This window comes from Oryx dammah, unplaced genomic scaffold (assembly GCF_014754425.2).
Source record: "Oryx dammah isolate SB20612 unplaced genomic scaffold, SCBI_Odam_1.1 HiC_scaffold_25, whole genome shotgun sequence".
Classification (NCBI taxonomy): domain Eukaryota; kingdom Metazoa; phylum Chordata; class Mammalia; order Artiodactyla; family Bovidae; genus Oryx; species Oryx dammah.
The window spans coordinates 14,009,119-14,020,770 of record NW_024070209.1 but is presented as its reverse complement, the minus strand read 5'-3'; the positions used below and the strand labels follow the sequence as shown (position 1 = coordinate 14,020,770).

The 11,652-nt window shown below is 44.2% G+C and overlaps 1 protein-coding gene across 2 annotated transcripts; it reads right to left on the bottom strand.

The window, feature by feature from the left end:
• Nucleotides 1-4,957: 4,957 nt before the first annotated feature.
• Nucleotides 4,958-9,432, bottom strand: FAM136A (family with sequence similarity 136 member A). 2 transcript variants are annotated; one of them, XM_040224570.1, is made up of 3 exons: nt 9,282-9,432; nt 8,263-8,403; nt 4,958-6,465 (listed from the first exon to the last, which is right to left on the bottom strand). In XM_040224570.1, exons 1-3 carry the CDS (start codon nt 9,405-9,407, stop codon nt 6,277-6,279), a joined length of 456 nt encoding a protein of 151 aa, XP_040080504.1. In that variant the 5' UTR covers nt 9,408-9,432; the 3' UTR covers nt 4,958-6,276. The 2 variants fall into 2 exon arrangements, with proteins under 2 accessions (XP_040080504.1, XP_040080506.1); XM_040224572.1 differs by lacking the exon at nt 9,282-9,432 and adding an exon at nt 8,537-8,975.
• Nucleotides 9,433-11,652: the final 2,220 nt, after the last annotated feature.

Below are 11,652 nucleotides of genomic sequence, written 5' to 3'. Positions count from 1 at the left end.
GGGCTTTGTCTGTTACTCATCCACCCCGCTTCATCCACTCATTTAGCCATTCATTTGTTCCTTTATTCCAGAAGAATAAAATGGTTTCTATTTAAAATAAGTATTTGGTTCTTTCTGCCTGTGAAACTCTTTTCCTATAACAGATATTTGAAATTTAAGGTGTTCTTATTTTATTTAAATATAGATATTTCTATTACTTTATATTTGTTCCAATTATTAAGCAACTCCTTTGGCTCCACAATAACTCTTCTATCTGCTCAATAAGGCTGGGGTGAAACCATGTAAACCGCATTCTTGCTGTCTGCTCCCTCTGCTACAGTCTGCCAGTAGAGGGCAGTAGAGGGTGACTGTGGGTCTGGAGGAGGAGATGGACGTGTGCTCCATTCTATTATTATTTGCCTCTTTTTAAAAAATTAAATTTATTTTTAAATGAAGCAAAGATGAATGTTTTAATGATAAAAGGTACAATTCACAAAGAAGATAGACATCATAAAACCATTTGACACCTAACAATAAAAAACAGATACATAAAGCAAAAACCAGAATATAAGGGAAAAGAAAAAAATACAATCATAGTGAGACATATTAACATTTCTCTGAGAATATTTTATCAAGTGTATAAAAAAAATAATAGGAGCATCTTGAATGATGCATTAATAATTTAAATTAATATATTTCTGCTACTGCTGCTGCTAAGTCGCTTCAGTCGTGTCCAACTCTGTGCGACCCCAAAGACGGCAGCCCACCAGGCTCCGCCGTCCCTGGGATTCTCCAGGCAAGAACACTGGAGTGGGTTGCCATTTTCTTCTCCAATGGATGAAAGTGAAAAGTGAAAGTGAAGTCGCTCAGTCGAGTCCGACTCTGTGCGACCCCATGGACTGCAGCCCACCAGGCTCCTCCGTCCATGGGAGTTTCCAGGCAAGAGTACTGGAGTGGGGTGCCATTGCCTTCTCCAAATACATTTCTACTTAGATTAATTTATATTAATCTTACATCCTACATAAATATATTTAAAGTTTTGTATCTCATAAGTTATCAGATGTCCATAGGACATTTAGAAAAACTGGAAATAATATAAACATTACTAAATTTCAAAAAGTAGAATTTTTTTGTGTGATTCAGTGATACATATACCATACATTATTTTTGAAATTATTTTTCATTATATGTTCCTACAAGACATTGACTATGGTTCCCTCTGCTATACAGTAAACCTTTGTTGCTTGTTCTATATCTTTTTTTTTTTTTAGAAATCTTGCATCCTATTCACACTAAGTCAAACAAGTGGAATCAAAATGTCATAAATGTTTTTAGTTAGGCAAAAAGTCATGTTTTCTAAAATATATATATTATACATATTATTTACATATTATGTATACCAGAACTTTTCTACTATGCTTGATAAAGGCATGAGAAAGAACCTCAAAAAAAAAAAAAAAAGAAGAGATGATGAAGAAATTGGAAAACGTAAAATAAGAGAAATGGGAGCACTGAATTTGAGATAGAAGAAGCGATGGAAACTGGATGAAAGTAAACAACCCTCACATAGTCCAGTTGTTTTTAACCAGAGCTGCTCATTAGAAACATATCTGGAGCTCTGGAGGAAAAAAAGCAACACCTGGGCATCTGTATTTTTCAAAAAAATCCAAGAGAATTCTGATATGCATTTGGATTTTAAAAATCAGTGTTTTCTATTAAATGGTAGTTTTGGTGATATAGAATGCTATTATTTTTCTGTTGGCCAATCATGATACAATGGTTTCAAGTGAGTAATAGTTATATAATCACAATAGTAAAAGATGTTTATCAGTTTTCACAATCAATAGCCAGACAAAGAATAAAAGATAAGTATAGCTTTACGCCATAGTGGGAACATGATTATCCTAACAATATGAAATAATTGCATACAATTTGGGGGGCATCAAGCAGACTGACGTGACAAGTGGAAGTGCACACATGCACATGTTTTCATCTGCTCAGCCGGTCTATGTCTTTTGGTTGGTGCATTTAATCCATTTACATTTAAGGCAATTACCGATATATATGATCCTATTACTGTTTTCTTAATTGTTCTGGATTTTCTGTAGGTAGCTCTTTTCCTTCTCGTTTCCTGCCTAGAGAAGTTCCTATAGCATTTGTTGTAAAGTTGGTTTGGTGGTGCTGAATTCTCTTAACTTTAGCTTGTCTGGAAAGCTTCTGATTTCTCCATCAAATCTGAAGGAGATTCTTGCTAGGTAGAGTATTCTTGGTTGTAGGTTCCTCCCTTTCATCACTTTAAATATATCATGCCATTCTCTCTGGCTTGTAGAGTTTCTGTTGAGAAATCAGCTGATAGCCTGATGGGAGTTCCCTTGTATATTGTCATTTTTCCCTTGTTGCTTTTAATATTTTATTTCTGTCTGTAATTTTTGTCAGTTTAATTACTATGTGTTTCAGTGTGTTCCTCCTTGGATTTACCCTGCCTGGGACTCTCTGTGCTTCCTGGACTTGGTTGACTATTTCCTTTCCCAGTCAGCTATTATCCCTGCAAATATTTTCTCAGGTCCTTTCTCTCTTCTTCTGGGACCCCTATAACGCAAATGTTGATGCATTTAATGTCCCAGAGGGCTCTTAGGTTGTCTTCCATTTCTTTTCCTTTTTTTCCTATATTCCGTTCTGTGGCAGTGATCTCCACCATTCTGTTCTCCATGTCATTTGTCCTTCTGCCTCAGCTATTCTGCTCTTGATTCCTTCTAGTGTATCTCTGTTTGTTCCTTAGTTCTTCTGGGTCTTTGGTAAACATTTCTTGCATCTTCTCAATCTTTGCCTCCATTCTTTTTCCAAGATACTGAATCATCCTTTCTATCAGTATTCTGAGTTCTTTTCCCACTCCAGAAGGCTGCCTATCTCCACTTCATTTAGTTGTTTTTCTGGGGCTTTATCTTGTCCCTTCATCAGTGACATAACTTTCTGCTTGTTCATGCTAATTCAGTTCAGTTCAGTCACTTAAGTCGTATCTGACTCTTTGCGACCCCATGGAATGCAGCATGCCAGGCCTCCCTGTCCATCACCAACTCCTGGAATTTACTCAAACTCATGGCCATTGAGTTGGTGATGCCATCTAACCATCTCCTCCTCTGTCGTCCCCATCCCCAGATTCATCTACCTGACTGTCATCCCTTCTAATTTCCTTATGCTGTCAGTATCCATCATCAATCAGCTCTTCCTTTCTATAGTCACAAATATTTCTAGGTCCATTTTCAATTCTTCATTGTCATAGCGATTCATCTTATTAAACAATAACCAGCCATACAAGCTGTGAAACATCCTTCCAAGAAAAATTTAGCAGTCTACATATATATGTGCTATACCCTGGAAGGAAAATAAAAGATGAATAAGCCTCAGATGCTGCCCTGAGTGGGTTTCCCAGGTGGCACTGGTGGTAAAGAACCCAGCTGCCAATGCAGGAGACATAAGAGATGTGGGTTCAATCCCTGGATTGGGAAGATCCCCTGGAGGAAGGCATGGCAACCCACTCCAGTATTCTTGCCTGGAGAAGCCCATGGGCGGGGTCATCCATAGAGTCACTAGGAGTCGGACAGGACTGAAGTGACTGCCCTGAGTATCACATCATCTAGTAGGAGAAATATGATGTAAGTCAATAACCGTAATTACATAACCCAGGTGGACCATGGCGATGGCTGAAGAGGCTTGGGGGCAGAATGCTTTGAGACTTAACAGGGGACACACCAATAGATGGAGAAACCAGAGAAGGCTTCATGGAAGTGGTATTTGTACTGAATGATGGTGCTTAAGGATGGTATGTTAGTTTCCTATTGCTTCCATAACTAATTACCACAAACTTAGTGTGTTAAAACTACACTTGGTAATGTACAGCATGCTGACAATAGTTAATCATACTGTACTACATATTGGAGTTGCCAAGATTAGAATTACACAGTTCTGTAGGTCAGGTATGCGTGGCACTGCAGCGTCCTTTGCTTAGTTGCACAGGGTCACAATTAAGGTGTTGGCAGGGCGGTGTTCCTTTCCGGAGGCTCTTTAGGTCCATCTGCTTCCAAGTGTATTCAAATTGTCTACTCGATTCAGTTCCTTGTTGTGTGTGGCAGGACTGAGGTCCTGATGCCTTGCCGGCTGGCAGCTGGGGGTCTGTGCAGCCACTCCCGTCCCTCCTCACACTTTCCACGTGTCCCATATCCACCCCCCAGCAGTGGGGGTTGAATCCTCTCATGCTTTGTAACTTCTGCCTCATCTCTTCTGACCTCAGCTAGGGAAATTGATTAGATCAGGTCCACTTAGGTAATCCAGGCTAATCAACCCATTTTCAGGTCTGTAACCTAATTAACATCTGCAAAGTCCCTGGTAACCTGCAAGGTAGTGTATTTACAGGATGCAGGGATTAGGATGAGCACATCTTTGGAGAGCTCCTATCCTGCCTGCCTCTGATGGGTAGAAGTTACATATGCTGGGCCTGGCCAGAGGGCTCTTCAGGCAGAGGAGATGGAAAGGATGAACCTTGGAGGCCAGAGACGACCTGCAAGCAGTGAGAACAGCCAGCCTTTCTCCTGGGGTGCAACCATGTCTTCTGAACGGTAGGATATGCGTGCGAGCTCCTGGGTAGAGTAACAGCCTCTGAATGAGAATAAGGCAAACACAGACAACTGACCGAGAGGTGTGGGAAGCGCAGGGCCACCTGCCTAGTTCCACGGTGGAAGCTAGAGACCTGATGTGGATATTGAATTCTTCAGCGTTCCAGTTTGTCTTTTTACATTAACAGACTTACATTCACAGTGCTCTAGTATGTCCTCAAAGTTCTCACTTAGAAGCACCCGGACTATAACACGTAACTACTTTTCACTCCCTGGGACATCTTAAATTTATTTCACACATTACAAAGAGAAGTATCCTGACAAAGTTATAAATTCACTGTCCAGATATAAGGGAAAAAACACAATAGTGGAAGAAAATTAAGTCTTATTTATTGCGAAAACCAAACCACTAGGAAAATATATCACAGTCTTGATACAGCAAACAGACAATATTATCATTTCAAGTAGTAAGTTGGTAGAAAGACAAGGTCCTTATCACAGTGATAAGGGGCCAGAACTGGGGCAAGAACAGCACGTGTAGCAAAGGCCCTGGCAAAAGTGGCATTTGGTAATGGAGGGCAGTCCCTTCATCGCTCTAAAGGAGCCACAGTTCATCCCTGAGTTGCTTACTTTTCCTCCCTTGATTTTTTTTTGTTGCCAGGGGATTGTCTCAACAAAGCTGTTATTTCAGGGGGCAAAGTAAGCAACACTGGGTTTAGGCTTTCATTCTGTTTCACAAGAAACAGATTTTTCCAAAGCCCGTCCTTCACAACCCTCTTAATGAAGTAGCTAATAGTTCCTCTTTCACTGTTCATTCCTGAATATGAGCATATTATACTGTCAAAACCCCGTTTCCCTTCAAGGCTGAGTGTCACTGTAAGATTGCCTGGTAGCTTGCTGACTCTGCAGCAGGCGGCCTCAGGGCCCACCATGGCTGCCAGTGAGAGGGAGAGCACTTGCTTCCCTTACCAGTATGAGATCACTTCTTACAATTTTGCAGGGTCTCCCGGCTGAATGATGTGATATGTGAGAATTTTAAGAAACACACATCCACATCTTGATGGTCAGAAAGGAGTACCTGCAGGGACCCTTTCAACGTTTTTATCCAAACTGCCTCTCCCAACTTTACATCTTAACGTCATGCCCTTGCCTATAAAAGAAAAACAAGCAAAACAAACCCCCTGGAAGACCCCTGCCCCTTTCTACATTAGTGACTGCATGGATTTTATTTGTTTGTGGAAAATGTTGTAGTGATCCTTCTGGTAAACAGCAGGTGGACACCAAACAGAAACACCTCCTTTCATACTCCACTAGACCATAAGCTGGTTACGTGAACCTGCCAGCCTCTTGGTATCTGTGGAGTAAGAGGATCTGGTACCTTGGAGGGCCCTGGTTTGGTACAGGGGAGACTCCCTATTGGCAGGAGAAGTACTTGCCACATGAAATTCAGGCTCACAACAAACCTCCTGTGCTATCTGTGACCCAAATTTTAGCACTGCTTTTTATCCATTTCACTTTCTAAGATTGAAACACAAAGGAACCAGCGTCCAGAGGAAAGAAACACAGGCCTTAGACCTGCTGCCATTCTTCATTTCCTCATTCATCAACTCTCCTTAAAAGACCCAAATCCCCATTCCTCTTTTTAAATTGATTCCTGCCCTCAGCCCTGATGGCCACTAGCAGACAGCTATTTCCCGATGGAAGAGAGGGACTCCTTCATCTTCCTGGTCATGGTTGGGATGAGGTTCATGTGGTCATCCACACACTTGGTCACGCAGGTCTCCAGCTGCCGCTTCACCTGAAGCTCCTTACTCCCTGCATCTATCGAATCTTTGGCCTTGTCATTGCAATACATAGTGCACCGGGCCAGGCGGTCCTGTGGCGAGAAGGGACAGGGTAGACCAAATGAAAGGCTGACCTCCATTCACCAAGTGCTTATCATGTGCCACGTTCTATACTGCGTGTTTTGGCTTGACGTGTATTATCTTGATCAATTAAAGGGACACTATAGTGGAATTGACCCAGACTGTCCTGATTAAAACAGAGGGTGGCACCATGAGGGCCCAGACAAAGCATTACTAGAAAGTAGCTGAATGACCGGAAAAATTGTAAGAAGTGCCTTCCAGGAAGTAAGAAGGAACTAGAGGCTACTGTTACTCCACTACAGACTTTCAGACACCTTGATTTTATCAGGTCTGGCATCGCTACAGAAAAATACTCAATTCAGCAAATATTTATTGAGCTTCTACTACGTGCTAGGGACGCTCCTGTTGGGGAATACAGCAATGAGTAAAACAGATAAAGCTCTTTCTTTCAGTGAACTGATATTCCAGTGGAGGGAGATGGACAAACAAGTAAGTGAAGACGTTGGCGAAACAGCTGGATATATGAATCTGGATAAGGAGTGAAGCTGGTCTAAAGATATGAATGCAGGAGTTGTCAGTATATAGATATTTGCTATGAGACTACAGAACTAGAGTGAGGTCCAAGCATAACCCTGGGCACTCCAGTGCTCTTCAGAGACTGGAGAGAGTAAAAAAGACAGTAAATGAGAGCATGAAAGGAGGGCGGGGATGGGGAGGGGTGACCAGGAGAGTGAGCTATCCTATCCTGGTGGCCAAATGAATAAAGATTTTTAAACAAGGGAGAGAGTGATCCACTGTGTCAATGATGGAGGCAGACTGAGTAAGATGAGAAATGACCATTGGATTTAGCCCCATGGAGGGCAATGGAAAGAGTGGTTCTGGCACAATGGAAAAGTAAGTCTGATTGCAGGACTATAACAGTGAATGGAAGAGACAGTTGTACAGTAATTCAAGAAGCAAACTTTGAAAGACTGTAAAATAAAGTGTCAAACACAGAGAAACCCTTTGGAGTTTCATGATCTTGGAGAAGTTATCCTTTTGCAGTGCCAGTCATTTTGAAGAATTTTATATAGAATATAAAAATATTTAACATTGGATATAAATTTGTCCACATGAACAGAATCCTAGGCTATGAAATACTGATTCAGAAGTGGGCCCTCTTCCACCCAAGTTTCAAGAACGTACACCCAGAGGAAGGGAGTAAAAGGAAGCTGGGGACACCCTTTGCTGCTCCAGAGAGAAATATGGAGCAGAGCAGGGGGAGAGGGGGCTCTTAGTGACCTCAGAGAGACTTGCGAGTCAGGCATCAACGAGTCAACAAAAATAATGCTTCATGTAAATGACTGCTCTTTAGTGAACAGGAGCTGCCCTCTGGGTACAGCAAGTAGGGGCATCCTGGGTGGGAAAACCCACAAAATGATGGTAGGATCTTGCTCTAATCTGTACCTTTTAAAGACTGGCTTATTCCACTTTCCTGGGGATTCTGCTATTGTAAGAATGAACTAATATATTTTACAAAGCTTCATACTGTACAGTATACATATATTTGATGTCTATGGGGGAAAAAATGCATAAGGCTCTTGGTCATGAACTCCCTTTTGCATTGTTTCTATGGGAAATTCTTACAGCACTCAACCACTAGGACTTTTTCCAAAATTTTAAACCGTGTAAAGACTAGCCGGACATAGGACTGTCACAGAGGTGAACAAAGAAACAAGACACTACAGCCAAGAATTCTGAACCAACGCCTGTCATCTGCAAAAGAGCAACACCTCGGGCTGGAGTGGTCCGGCTAGGGTATTCCTCACCTGGAACTTCTCCAGCTCGCTGGTCACCAGGGCCTGGGCTTGAGCCAGAGGGGCGTGGCAGCGCTCAATGCACTGGTGCACCTGCTGCATGGACGCCTGGCTCTCCTCGCAACAGGCGGCGCTGCACCGGAACATCAGGCCCTGCGGGGAGGGCAGAGGACGGTGAGCGGGGAAGCCTTGGCGCCGAGTGCAGCAGAGGCCAGGGGGCGCGTCGCACCTGCGCCTCTCTTTAGAATAGACACCAAGAGCTTAAAACCACGAATGGAAACATTACCCTCGGTGCCTAGAAGAGTGTTTCACTGCCGCTAGCTCACTGACAGTTGTGGAACCGACAGCTGGATGGACGGGCAGGGCGGTGGAGAATGAGATGGGGCCAAGTTCTGAAAACCAGGTGCCTAAACCACAGGGTTCAGAGGTCAGCGATCTAGTAACCATCCACCAGGGGGCAACTGGTCCACTGACTCCAGGGACACCCTGACAAGCGAAACCCACAATCCGGTCGGGGAAGTGGGATCAACAGCCACATAACATTCAGGGGATCAAAGCAGAACAGCATATGAGACATCGCGGCGTGAGCCGAGCATGACCAGGCCATTGAGGAGGCCGAGCACCGTCGGGTTTCCGGTCTTTCACCTTGGCGGTGCTCTTTGGGCGGGCTCTGCTCACCTGCGAAGCGGCCACGCAAGACGGGAAGGTGGGGGAGGCTGAACACCTTACTCCAGGGGGCTTCTCAACCCTGGCGAGGGGACACCCCCTCCCCCGCCTGGCCTTGGGGGCGGGGGGCAAACGGCCTTGCGCGTGGCGAGGGCTCACAGATTTCATTCGCTCAGCCGAAGCTCCAGTTCTAAGAGTGAGCAGTGCTTCCAAGGGCGCAGCGACTACCCCAGGGACACCCCGACCCGGGTCTGCAGGCTGGGAGGCAGTGGTGCAGAAGGATCCTGAGGCGGCTGCGGGAAGGGGCAGAAAACCCCGCACCGTACTCGCTCCCCCCAACCCCAGGTCGGCTTCCGCCCCGCTACCTGCATCTTCCGGATATTCTCCCTCTCCAGACTCTTCACCATAGAGTCCACCGCCTCCTGCACCCGGAGCTGCTGCAGCTCCGCCATGGCTCCCCGCGCGGTTCCCGGCTGCGCCGGCGCCCACATGGCCTGCCGCGCTCCGGCCCGCCCCCTCGCCGCCACTTCCCAGGTCACCGCGGCGCGCCCTTCCCCTGCCCACGCCGCCCCCTAGCGTCCGAGAGGAGTAACTGCACTCCTGGCGGCCCGCTCCCGCGGCGCTCCGGAGTCCCGCCCCCGGCGTCCCCGCCCACCTCCGGGATTCTTTACCAGGTCTGTGCACCTCTGCTAGTGCCAATCGGTTCTTTTCTCTCCTTACCTGCCTGGGTCCCTGTTCCCCTCTCTTACTTAAAGTTCTTTAAATTCATTTTTGTTTATTTTTAAAAAACTGAAGTAAAGTAATGCTCAAAATTCTCCAAGCCAGGCTTCAACAGTACGTGAACCGTGAACTTCCAGATGTTCAAGCCGGATTTAGCAAAGGCAGAGGCACCAGAGATCAAATTGCCAACATCCGTTGGATCATAAAAAAAGCAAGAGAATTCCAGAAAAACACCTATTTCTGCTTTGTTGACTTTGCCAAAGCCTTTGACTGTGTGGATCAAAACAAACTGTGGAAAATTCTTAAAGAGATAGGAATACCAGACCACCTCACCTGGCTCCTGAGAAATCTATATTCAGGTCAAGAACCAACAGCTATAACTGTACATGGAACAACAGACTGGTTCCAAATCAGGAAAGGAGTATGTGAAGGCTGTATATTGTCACTCTGCTTATTTAACTTATATGCAGAGTACATCATAAGAAATGCTGGGCTGGATGAAGCACAAGCTGGAATCAAAATTGCTGAGAAAAATATCAATAACCTCAGATATGCAGATGACAGCACCCTTATGGCAGAAAGCAAAGAACTAAAGAGCCTCTGATGAAAGTGAAAGAGAGTGAAAAAGTTGGCTTAAAACTCAACATTCAGAAAACTAAGATCATGGTATCCAGTCCCATCCCTTCATGGCAAATAGATGGAGAAACAATGAAACAGTGACAGACTTTATTTTCTTGGGCTCCAAAATCACTGCAGATAGTGACTGTAGCCATGAAATTTAAAAAGACACTTGCTCCTTGGAAGAAAAGCTATGACCAACCTAGACAGCATATTAAAAGGCAGAGACGTCACTTTGCCAACAAAAGTCCGTCTAGTCAAAGCTATGGTTTTTCCAGTAGTCATGTGTGGATGTGAGAGTTGGACTATAAAGAAAGCTGACCGCTGAAGAATTGATGCTTTTGAAGTGTGGTGTTGGAGAAGACTCTTCAGAGTCCCTTGGACTGCAAAGAGATACAACCAGTCCATCCTAAAGGAAATCAGTCGTGAATATGCATTGGAAGGACTGATGCTGAAGCTGAAACTCCAATACTTTGGCCACCTGATGCGAAGAACTGACTCATTTGAAAAGACCCTGATGCTGGGAAAGATTGAAGGCGGGAGGAGAAGGGGACGACAGAGGATGAGATGGTTGGATGGCATCATCGACTCAATGGACAGTGTGAGTAAGCTCCGGGAATTGGTGATGGACAGAGGAATGGCGTGCTGTAGTCCATGGGGTCACAAAGAGTTGGACACGACTGAACTGATAATTGATTTACAGTGTTGTGCCAATTTCCGCTGCACAGCAAAGTGAAAAAAAATATTTAATATGATTCATGTAAAAGATAGGTGTGCAGATCTGAGGTGTAAACAGCTTGATGAGTTTTAACAGGTCTTGACCTTTTCCTGTCAACCTCTGGCCTTTTTCCCCCTACTGCTCCTGACCCCAAGCAACCACTAATCTGCTCTTTCACTACAAATTATCCTGTTCTTTTCTAGAATATAATATATGTATTTATATATAAATCATTCATTACTATGTATTTTTGTGGGGGTCTGGTCCCCTCACCTAACATAACACTTTTGAGGCTGAGCCTTATCTTCAGTTCTCTTTGCTGTATTATTCTGTAGTATTCTACTGAATGGAGGTACAGCAATTTATTTTTCCATTCCCCTGTTGATGGGCATTTGGGCACTTCCCAGTTATTCTGAATAAAGTGGTGACTGTGAACATCACTGAGCAAATCTTTTGTCGACATCAATTTCCATTTCTCTTGGGCAAATAAATATCTAGAAGTGGAATCATTGGACTGTTGGTAGATGTATTTATGCATTCATTTCTAATAAGAAATCGTCAGCTTCAAAGGCACAATGTGGGAGCTACAGATATTCAGTCGACAAGGAAGCATTTATGTGTCAGCAGCAGTGAGCTGTTTTGGAGCTTCTGGAACAGTTCTGTCTGGAAAACCCCTTCCC